The sequence below is a fragment of the Dermacentor albipictus genome, chromosome 7 (assembly GCF_038994185.2).
Source record: "Dermacentor albipictus isolate Rhodes 1998 colony chromosome 7, USDA_Dalb.pri_finalv2, whole genome shotgun sequence".
Lineage (NCBI taxonomy): Eukaryota > Metazoa > Arthropoda > Arachnida > Ixodida > Ixodidae > Dermacentor > Dermacentor albipictus.
Genome location: NC_091827.1, coordinates 49,680,985 through 49,692,855, shown reverse-complemented (window position 1 = coordinate 49,692,855; position 11,871 = coordinate 49,680,985). Strand labels below are relative to the sequence as shown.

The 11,871-nt window shown below is 43.9% G+C and overlaps 1 protein-coding gene across 1 annotated transcript in view; it reads left to right on the top strand.

The window, feature by feature from the left end:
• Nucleotides 1–885: 885 nt before the first annotated feature.
• LOC135910151 (uncharacterized) overlaps nucleotides 886–11,871 on the top strand; it is a 51,002-nt gene continuing 40,016 nt past the window's right edge. The window contains exons 1-5 of the mRNA XM_070522227.1: nucleotides 886–979; nucleotides 3,097–3,129; nucleotides 3,640–3,657; nucleotides 9,566–9,684; nucleotides 11,216–11,335. Coding sequence (XP_070378328.1) covers nucleotides 9,624–9,684; nucleotides 11,216–11,335 — 181 coding nt within the window. The 5' untranslated portion in view covers nucleotides 886–979; nucleotides 3,097–3,129; nucleotides 3,640–3,657; nucleotides 9,566–9,623. The remainder of the gene's footprint in view (nucleotides 980–3,096; nucleotides 3,130–3,639; nucleotides 3,658–9,565; nucleotides 9,685–11,215; nucleotides 11,336–11,871) is intronic.

Sequence of the window (11,871 nt, the reverse complement as noted above, 5' to 3'; positions counted from 1 at the left end):
TGCGAAAACTCCCCCCAAAAGACCCATTAGTTGTTATCGGGACCGACTCGCTATCTGTATGCACAGCACTAACTGCATCTTTAAATTCAGCAATTCAAGGAACATTTCGTTCGATGGTACCTGCGTACTTACAAAAGGTATGTTTGCTTTGGGTAACGGGACATCATGGGTTGCACTTGCATGAAAAGACCAATTCACTCGCGCGAGCATCCCTGAACGGCCCTAGCATATCTGTTTTGCCGACATCAGCATATGTCACCGCGGCTAGGTACAGAAATTTCACTATATGTCAAAATTCTGCAATATCCATGCTAACACCGTGTTCTGAATTCCACCATCTTGGCTTCCCATTGCAAATTAATTGGTGTCCTTCAATTGGAAGTATCTTTTACAAAATTGAGATGTCGTATGCGTCCTCTAAATTTTTACTTACACAGGTCCGGTCTCGCTATGTCCCCTCTTAGTTCTTTTTGCAGTGGACATGAAGCTATCGAACATTATTTTCTCTCATGCCGCCGCTTTCTAAGACAAAGAAAAATATAAGAATACTCATTCACCAAACTTGTCCTATCACTATCCTCGACAAGCATTCTTTCTTTCGGGGCGACTTCACTGGGATCCAGCCATAGGGATGTTTTTCTTGCAGTTTTCAGTTTTTATTGGAGAGACGAAAAGAGTACCTTACTGATTTTCTACATTTATCCATAGTTTCTATTATTTCATTTCTTTACGTTAAATTACCTTATCAAAATTCTTAACAATATTTTCATTGCAAGTCTCAATTACAGTTCTATCGCCCCACGCTCCACTATTTAAATCTAGTTTCTCTATACTTCTAACCTTACGTAAAACCGCCTGCTTCTTGGCCAATCCCCGATAGTGGGTACGCGTCACTGTCTGGGACACGAGACAAAAGAAGACAACGGTCGCCGAACAGCAGCTTCCAGCAGCGCCTGACGCTCTCCACAATTCGCCATGGGTAAGAGTCCAACATGTTTGCCTTCACGCTTCCCTCACCACAAGAGCTGCAAATGCTGAGCTTACAGTCTTACAGTGAGTTCCAGCCTGGAATTCAGCGCGTAGAGATCTGTCTATGCAAACCATGAACTAGGGACGCAGTGCATTCTGCCTACAGCCTTCGGGCTCTCTCTGAGAACAAAAAGACACAATTCCATAGTCAGTTATGAGTTTCAATGGATCGAAATGATAAGAATATTCCTGCAAGTTAAATGATCCCTCGGAATTAAATAGCACTAGCGAAAAAGGCATCTCAGTCGAACTAGGTATACTAGAGACCAGCTGGCCGGTACCTGCTTAGCCCTGCTCCACTACAGGTGCAATAACCGCTCCCAGTATTGTTTTAGGTAGGAGCAGTCTCCGCGTAGCAGCCGCCTGTCACGCCATTTTTCGCTGAAATAAATGCCTTCACAACAACAGCAACAAAAAAAGTGGATCCTGTGTTTATGTGCGAACCATTGCTGCTACACGAAGGTCTCTGAGATGCTGCTTGGTGTGGTAAAATGAGTCTTATGCAAACGTAACGCTAATGCTAGAAGTGTACTGAATGACGTCACTGGAATATATATCTACGCAAACTGAATGGCATCGGTGCAAAAGCAGCGCAGTGTTTAGTCAAAGGTAACGCCATCTCACGCGTGTAACAGATTGAAGAAAAGTGCCGCCTTCTGCGTACCCTACTTCCTCAATGTTCTGTTGCAAGTTTCGTTGTTTCCTATCTCTTCTGTTTGTATGTTCGGGTGCATACATAGTGCCAGATACCCATACTGGGTCATTCCCCGTGAATGGACACACACCCCCCGTGTCACATGCAATGTTCCACGTAGTTGGTCGACCAAGTTGTCTATTCGGTCACATACTCAGTGTGGCTTACCAAGTCGCACAATCACTTGACAAATCGGATAGATAGAACACGCAAAATGCGACGAAGAGACAAAAAACACTTTCCTTGAAATAAAAAACTAGACAGTGTAATATATACATTTACCGCAGTGAACTATTCACAGCGTATGTTTTTAGCCTCACGTTATCTCACACATTGGTCTTTGTAGTAGCGTAAACATATCCTGTAATGCGATGGCTTTGACTAGTCCGTTTGGTGCGCAACTTTAATAGACTGCAAAAAAAAAATGCATACGACAGAGAGATTTAAGCGTTTCCTGGCAGCTGAATGTTTTGTTGTGCACCTTGGAGATCACATACCAAACTCTTTCTTTTTCGAGGGAAGGAAAAATATTTTACCATTGTTTGTGATATGTAGCAGAAATATACTCCGTAAGCTGGATTAATCGAATAAGTGGACATTTCTTGCACAACTGTAAATGCATGTACTGCTAGACAACAAAATTTTACTTTTTACCTAATTGTTTTATGTACAGCAGGTGACTTGACAAGGCATAGACAACTGGAACGAATTCTGATGATGACACCTGTTTCAACATATGCGTTTATAAAATATGCGACGAAATACATTGACCTGACTTTTGTGTTTCGTGCTTTATTGCAAAAAAGTGCCATTCGCCAAAAAAAGATATTGTGGAAGAGCAGCTCATTTTCACCACATAATTGGCACCAATTATCTGAATAGTCTGTTCCTAATTTAGCTCAATTTCGGTTGTTCTTTAGAACTAAGAGTTCCCAAATTTCAAGGCACGCTCCAATGCTTATAGCCAACAGGTCGACTATTAAAGTTCTATTAATTTCAGACTAATTCAATGTGATTTCCGTGTGCAAGTAATCACTGGCTTATCAAGTAATGTTTCCGCATGTAGAAGATTTTAGTATATATATGTATATATATATATATATATATATATATATATATATATATATATATATATATATATATATATATATATATACTTATTTATTTTTTATGTTATATATACTGCCTACCATATTCAAAAGCCTGGTTCGTGATACAGAAACTGCAGGCCTAAAGAAAGGTGAAAATAGCAGAAGCAGTTGTACCTCGCCAAGTGGGCAACAAAAATCGTTTCGCATGTTTCACCTTTAAATCCGCTTTCTAAATATTGTCTAACGTTGTCTAACCTGTCGCCTGTTCTCTTTGTGTTCTAGAAGAATCAATGATGTCCGAAGTGCCCCAGTCAGGTAAGTACGGCGAATTATTACTGTAATTGCTATGCGCAATTACATTGCGCCGAAACTGCTATGCGCTATAAAAATAAAGTATGCGGGAAAGCGAATTTCTTACAACGCTATTGGTGAATTCTTGGTAATTAGCAGACTATGCATTTCAACTTTTGGTAGAAGTAATGCCCGCTTCTTCGAGTAGACCAGCTCATGGAGAAGAATCGTTTTATCTACCACAGGCAGCTAAAATTTCTTTTTGAGAGAGTCTGCTGAAACACCCACTATTGCGTAGGTAAGGGCTTCAGATTGCGCAAGGGCAAGACAAGATTGCAAACACCTTGTGTCACTTGAAGGAGACGCGTGTGTGTATCACAAGACTAGCATATCTAAGCATGAGAGCTTTGCGTTTAGTATGAAAATGTAGCCTATAGCTTGGAAGCAGCGTAGAAATGTTTTCGGCACTCCCGTTGCTACCATACATTATGTTTACTTCACATTGTTTGTTTTATTTATTTTTTTTTATTTCAGAGATTTCATTCATGAGTGGTGAGTTCTTTTGCATAAGGCTTTTCCATGCTCCGGCTATGCTCCATTTCTGGGGCAATTTTTCTTATTTTCATCGGGGGGGGGGGGTGCAGATAGCAAGTCAATGCACGCCCCGCCCCCCTCTTTATTTACGATGTACACTTGCTTTAACTGCACAGTGCACTTGGTTCAAGAAAATTGTCAGAAGGTCCCGAAGAATTGTAACATCATGAAAAAATATGTATATGCCCCCCCCCCCCCCCCCCCGAAGCTATGTGAAACGAGGATAGTACTTAACAATTATTCATAAAGTGGAGGCAATGGGCATGAGAAAAAAATGAATTCTGAGGGGACATGTGCCTAAACCATGATCTCATTATAAGGCATGCTGCAGTGGGGCATTCCGGAATAATTTTAGGCACCTGGGGTTCGCTAACGTTCACCCTAACGTAAGTACATGGGTGATTTTTGCGATTCGCTTCTATTAAAATGCGGACGCCGTGGCCGGGATTAGATTTGACTTAAAAGCCACTAAGCAACCATGGCGTGTGATGTACATGCCTGATCTTGTAATTTCGTACTTCGAGAAAATTCGCAAGTAGATTTGCACATCACATATAATACTGTGCAGGTGGGTACACACAGGTCACACTCTGTCTGCACTGTAGAGTTTGCTACAGAAAACTCAGGGAACGCTTTCTAATAACATTGGTGAATAATTAACGGCGCAGCTGAAAGCCTTCGACTATAACGTAAAACGTAATAGTTCTATTTGGCTTGACGAGTATTTTGTGTATAATTTATGATTCAAGCAGACAAAATTGCAGAAGTCAGAAAGGTGCCAGTCCTAAAACGTAATAGATGATCAGAAGGCCTCTTTGGTGCAATGTGTAGTTTCAATTAAAAAGAAAACCGCTATGCGAAAGGGGCAATGTAGCATGTGAATGTAATGACTTCTGTGACAAGGTAGTTTCCGAGCGCGCAATATTTCTTATTTTTCACGATATGATGTACCTACACCATTGGTCTCAGTCGGAATAGCATGCGCTGGTGAACAAGCACTGTTGAAATGGTCGCTCTCCCAATCCTGCCTTCACAGCAGCGTGTGACGAAGGCAGATAGACAATTCCTAACGTCCACATACCCGCACAAATGACTTTAGTATTGCTTAACATAACCTGTGTCAATGACTCTGGATAGCTTGTTAGGAGCGCGGTCGCTATTTTTAAGTTTGCGTCTATTCAGGTAGGGTTGCGAAACCGCATTTCTGTTCTTGCTTTTCTACCAGCCATTTTCTTTTCTATCAAACCTCTCCTGCTCTGTTTTATTTCGATAAAAGAAATCTCCTCCAGATCGGTACCACTTCATAAGCTTTGGATCAAATAAACAGCTTAGCATATTCGTTAACCAAAATAACCGCGGAGACAGAACCATGGCTTTTCTTTTTTTAAAATTAAAGTAACTTCTTTTCTTTTTTTTGTCGCAAACGTATGCTACGCGAAGTGACCTAAAATTTTTTTCTCTCTCTCTTTCAAGGTACGAGCGAGTAAGTGATGCCTTGCTTGCTTTTACCTTCTTTAGATTTTCCTTTCGTTTGTTGCCTGCACCAAAGCAGTGGCGCAGCACTAAATAAAGAAAATCACAGTACTTACTAACATGCGGCTTCCGTCAGATTGGCCGAGGTGTGTGAGCATAAATTTTACGAACAGCATTTGTTCTTTATTACTGTGTCTGTTTACGTGTTGTCCATTTACGAGTTGTACGTGTTGTCCGTTAACGCACTGTCCGTAAAAAATGAAAACAAAAGAAAAGCCACCTGCTACTAGCGACAGCTTATAACCGTAAAGTACACGTTATTAGCAAGCTAATAACTGGGATCATCCACCAGTTGTAAAACCGAATAGGTTTTACTAACGCAGCTGAATTATTATTCTTACAAGTGCGCTGGTGTTCGCTTTGTCTGCGAGTGCAGCTGCCGGCTCATAATTACGTGGCTTCTAGACTACAAGCGTATTCGAGCATAGGAAATCGAAAACCGCATTCTCACATATTGTATCATATTCATTAATGTAGTAATTAGTATTACATAATGAGCAAAGCTGCAGTCTGCGCTCCATGTGGCATATGTAAGTGCGACATGAAATTTTGATGATGATGATTAAAGCGTGAGATAGTTGTTTCTAACACTTTCGGTTAACTAATGTCAAAAATTTCTTGCGGATCAATCAAATATTTATTTTTTGATGTGAAAGCATTACATGCCCCATTCGGCGAAAATCCGTTGGCGTCTGCGTGATCGAAAGATTAAAAAATAAATTGCGGATGGCGCAAGAGCGAAAAATGCCACCAAAACCCACGCCGTGTGGGTATCTGTGTTCCGCGAAGCAGTGCGCGGGGAGCTTACCAAGTTAACAAAGGGACAGTGAGGCCACCGAGACGTAGGCGGGAGGTTCCTAACCTACATGACACATGTCGTGACATTCAAGTGATTTACTATAGTTTATATTCATCGTACACTATTGTCATTCTATGACAATTCTGGTACATAGCAAGAAGTACGCGGCTGTTTGATGAGAGCTACCTGACACACGTCATGACATTCATGGGATGACCTTTCATTTATGCTCGTCATACACTCCCGTCATACTATGCCAATTTTGATTAATAAAGGAAAATGAGACTTCTACCTGATCACACCAGTCGCTACAAAGGAAACCCATATGGTTTCCTCGAATGGAAAGCCTCGCCGTTGAAACATTCGTCCTGGTCCAGGACTCCAACCCGGCACCATCGCCTTTCCGGGCAGCCCCTCTACCATCTGAGCTCACCAGGAGGCCAGCAGTTCGCAATGCGAAGTCGAACTTTGTAGGAATCGCTATGATTCGGTGGATGTGTCAATTTCCCTTTTTTAATTGCTTGTCTCCCCCTCGCGAGTTTCCGCAGAACTATTACGCTATACCAATTCTGGTACATAGGAACCTAACGAGACAAACATGAGAGCACCAAGACGTAGGCACCTGTCTGATGACGCACATGACAAACGTGTCATGATAGTCATTACGTGACCGATCATGCATGCTCGTCATACACTCTTGTCATACTATGCCAACTTGGATAAATACCAAGACGTAGGCGGCTGTTTCATGACATACAATGTCTTGCAGATTAGTGAAACATTTATTTTTTTAATGCTAAAACATCATATGCACCACCACGAAATATACGTCTGAATCTGAGTGATAGAAAGATGATATCGAAAATGGCCGACGGCGCAAGAGTAAAAACAAGCGAAAAAAATTCTCTGATTGACGCCGAAATCCGTAGGGAGCTTCTTTTAAAGGAAGTAAAATTTCGCACGTTTCGGTCTGGGTTGGAACTGAACCAGGGCATCCGGGGTGTAAGACGAGCATGCTTCACCGACTTGCGACGGTTCCATGGTTGTGGAAGACTAAAGGTGTCCCTATTGCGTGCGTCACTCAAAACGTCGCATCACAGCCATTTAGCTGAGTAAAGGTGTGGCCTACTGCCTTCGCCAGTGTGATTGTGAGGCGCAGCAAATGTTGAGCAGTGGGAACCACGTCACTAGTGCATCAATTGAGCGCGTTCATGATGTTCCGAGGTATACACTCGGTAGAATGTTTCGTATTCCCACACGTAAACAGTGTTAGGTGTCTCTGCCGCTACTTACTGTTAAAGTCAAAGCTTTTTTTGGCCGCACTTTAGATGTTAACAGAACGCGCAAGTTTCCAAGGCTCTAGATGGGCATATTACACTGCTGCCTAAACCACAACACGTCTCTCTAGAAGTGCTATATACCTCGTCAAAGGAGAACACTGACAGCGTTGAAGCCACGACGTGAGGAGCAATGCTATCATTGTCGTTGCTCCGCGACAAAGCGTTAAATACGTGCAGAGCAGCCGTAAAGCATTCATTGTAGAAACCGAGCGACGGCTTCTCGGAGCCGCTCGTCAAGCGGCGGTGCCAGCCCATGCACGAACAAACGGGCGTTCCCTAGCGCGCATTCCCTAGGCAGCATATTGAAAATAGAAAGGCGTGCCAACCAAAGCCGACGTCAAAGAAAGGCCGAGCCGTTGTGCATGGTATACTGTATGTATACTTGCTGAAATTGCGGTATAATTAAGAATATCCAACGTTTCACAGTTGCATGATATGTTTTTTCATTACTCGCATTATTTTGTTCACTCTGTTATCAGACGGTAATTGTTGCCGGACCCCTTGGTTTTCGTTATTCCTGTGGAGTCCTATAATTCCCTTTTTTTCCTTACGCGCATGCACGCAGACATTGTCTTTTTTGGCGTTTACTTCGGTTGACTCCCATTTCTTTCCATGTTTTATTTCTTGCTTTTGTTTTTTTTTTACCAAGAGGACAGGGGCGCGCATCCCGTACACGGTGAAGTATGTCGTGCAGAGTGCGTACTTCTCGGCGACATTGACACTGAACACACGTACCGGCTATTTTATCCACGGCGCGACTGATTCTAGCTGCATGGCTTGCTGAGACCCGCATTTTAATAGCTCGGCTCTCTGCGGCTCTCTCGAGGAGCGAAGGGACCATTTTTTCACCGAGAGTTCAGATGTGGATACTCAAATTCCAGGCAGGGCAAACCCGCTTGGAGTCGCGTAAGAAGGCACTCTCTTCAAAACATATAGCATTTTCATGTAACAATCTTCACATTATTGAACAGTCACTGTAGCAAACGCCAAACAATGTGAAGGCAAAAGCCTGCACGCACAAGAGACCTTCATAAAATTTCTTGACATTCACATTCGGATGCTTTCTTCCATCTTGTTGTTTTCTCCCACCACAGGTCGTGGGCCCGAGTGGCTTCATTAACTCTATGTTACCAGTGCCCTAGTTAACCTCGACTTAGTACGAAGCGTCACGGGTTCGCCTTCCCCATGAGCTCGAGGGTTAGACTGCCACAGAGGGTAGTCGATTCGAGTGCCCAAGTCAATTCTATCACAATTAAAAGTGCCTTTGTTTTTTATGATGAGCGGCATGAGAGCCAGTTGTCGAAGAAGCCGACGATGAGGGCGCGACCAATTGCATAAGCACTCGTCTGTGCACTCCGTGATTTCCAGATCACCGGAGGTATCAGCCACTTGAGGCTTTCACCTTACGTAGGCATGCATAGCAGCTCAGCGTAGTACAAGAGAAGCTGAATTTTCTTCTTTCCTATTTTGCAGCATTCATTCATATGTAGCAGGAAGAGTCTGCACCGGCTCAATTCACGATAGAGAAACCCGTCATGACCTGTCTTTAAGACTACGCGTTTAGACTTATAAAGCAAAAGCTGTTAGTAGTACGTTGGTCGGAATTTTCTGTGTCGTCACGATCGCTAGCAGCAAAAAAAAAGCAAACCGACGACCATCACCATTCACTAGCCGAGAGCTTCGAATCAGGGAGAAACCTTACAGCAGAAAACCTGTAGCAACGCCTCTGCTATCTATGGAACCTCGCAGTAAAAAAATCAACGGTACTTCAGCACAGACTCATTTACCGGGTTTGCGGTTTGGCGCGCCTGCTTGTCCTGTCTCTGACATGTAAACGGAACTATCTGCAAAATCGGCCCAACCACGTAGGCGCGCCAACCCTTCGGAAGCACCTAACCTTTATGGAATTTCGAGCGTCCTGTTGCACCAGTCGAGAGCACAACCACATTGAATCTCGCGTGCCACTGGGCTAACATTGTGCAAGAATATTGATAAAATGGTTACGGCGGAAGCTGTCGGTGCTTCCTATAATGATCACAAAGCAGAAATCAATGTTCTTCAATCAAACTATTCTAAACATTGGAAGCCTGAGTGTGCGTATTTCGTTTTGTGATGCCATTTGTCATGACAGCTCGCTGACCAATCGCCTTCACAGGGAGAAGTGTCTGAAAATTTTCTTTTCTCTTTCCCGCAGAGCTGGTGGCGGTGAGGGAAAGGATGACTCCAATGTGGGGTACATAGTAGTCGCACTTATGCTACTCGTGCTTCTAATCGGATTCATCTATTTTATTGGATTTTATGGAAGTTCAGATGGTGAGTGTAACCACTTTCTCTCATTCGATGGAAGGGTAGTAGTCAGTTCTCTTATTTGGTTATTTCATTCGTGAAAGCATGCTTCAGCATCCCACAAAAATGCACCAATTGAAGTGAAATACAAGAATTATGCAGATACAACGCACACTTTGCAACTTATCTTGGGTCACGTTTTAGGGATGACGGCTATATTAGGCTATATTAACATTGATATGGGTATCTTAGAACGTTTCCTCAAAACTCCGCGATAAGTCATAATCCTGTTGAGGTCAGTTAAAAGGCAGTTGCTGACAACTTGTTCAACAAGTTGTCAAGCACAACAAAGGGTGGGTCATCAGAAGATTTCCAATTTGAAAGAAGAAATGCATGCGCCAAGCACATTTTAAAACAAATCTGCTATATGATTGGGAACATAAGGCTATTTAATGGATATGCGTATACCTTCCCTCACAAACGATTATAATGTGAGAACTACAAACCATGAAATTAAAAGTTCACAGATGATTACAATACTCCCTATGGCGAATTTCGAGCGTAGCTGTTTGTCTTTTGAATTCGCGATGTATTATGGCAACGAATTTGATTCTGAATGAGTCGATGCTCTCGGTGGTGGCGCTGTCTTCTCGGGCAGCTCATTCAGCAGCAGCAGCAGCAGCAGACAAAGCAGCAGCAAACAAAGCGTTTCCACCGCTTGCGGTGCTCACTGTTCCGAAACAAATCATAAACACTGGACCGCGTGGCTCGCGCTGAGCGCATTCTTCAGCGGCGGCGGTGGCGCTGCCTGCGAAGTAGCGCATGCGCAGTGTGTCCGAAACCAACACCAGTGCTTTTTTTCAGCACTGGCCGCCATGCCTTGTCCTCGTGCTCGCCAGCTCTCCGCTTTCCTCCTCACCCTTTCGCCTCTTCGTTGCAGTGCACCCTCCTCTCTGCTTTACTCCTCGCGTTTTTCATCTCCCCCTGCGCTCCGCGCTCGCTTTCCTCATTTTCTGTGCTCGAGTGCAGAAATCAGGACTAGTTTTCGTAGTGCAGAAATTAGGACTCTTTTTTTTATCATTCCTTACATCTTACGGCACACGTTTCGCTGCCTGCTGATGCACGGATTATCGGTCTAAATACACTGCAACGTAGCGTGAGCGCGCGCACAGGTTACGTCACGTTGGCGAGAACAACAGCGTCTATAGTTCTGCCTATGGTTCGACGCACTGGCGCAGTCAACGCAACCAGACACTGCCAACGCGCTCCGACGCGCCCGGCGTCTGACGACGCTCGCCTGCACGCCAATATTGTTGGACTATAAACGCGCTTCATAGGTGTGTGCGCGCGCGTGTGCATGTGTGCTTTGGTGTGGGAGTACGACGAGGCTGCGCGTTCGATTTGCGGCCGGATATCGACGATCTCAAATGCGACAACGCTCATGTTGTGAATTTCAGAGACGCGTTAAGGAACCCCTGGTGGTTAAAATATTCCGCAGTGGCCCGTCATACACCGTGCCAATTGATATGATCGCCTCTATCGCTTGTTTTAATTTCAGTGGAGCCGACCGGCGGAGAGGCCGAAGGCAGCGGTGGCAGCCACGGTCGCGGCGGTGACATCGTTTTTGTCCCCTCCGCGCCTCCCGCACTACCTCCGACCACGGAAGCAGCGTCAACAGGTCAGAGCCCTCATAAGCACCCACTCTAGCGTTAACACTATGTGTGAAAATTAGAGCTTCTATACGTTAAGGAAAACGTCAGATGAGTTCTTCTTGGCAGGTACGACCGTCAAAGGAGACACGTAAAGCTGAAACCCCGTTTTAGCTTGGAAACCTCCTTAACAGAAGACTTAACCAAAGCTTCCCCTTCGGTGCCGTCGTAACGGCTGTACAATAGATTTCAACCCAAGCAGGTTTGCTTCTAAATTTACGTTAGCTTCGGCGCGCAGTAAATGCGGCTAATGCAACGCGACCTTTGACGCTGCTAACTTCCCTAACACAATCTTATTACGTATTGAGCAGGGATAATTGTATAACCAAATTTTTATAGCAAACCGATTACAAATGTTAGAGAAAGTGATCTTTCGCATGCAAATTGAATGTCCAACATTCAGAATATCTAAAAAATTACATCGTGAGCTCCAAGGAGTCCGTTCAGCAACAAAAGCCCAGTACAAATCAATAATTACTCCTAACAAGGTTTTAAACATGATGTA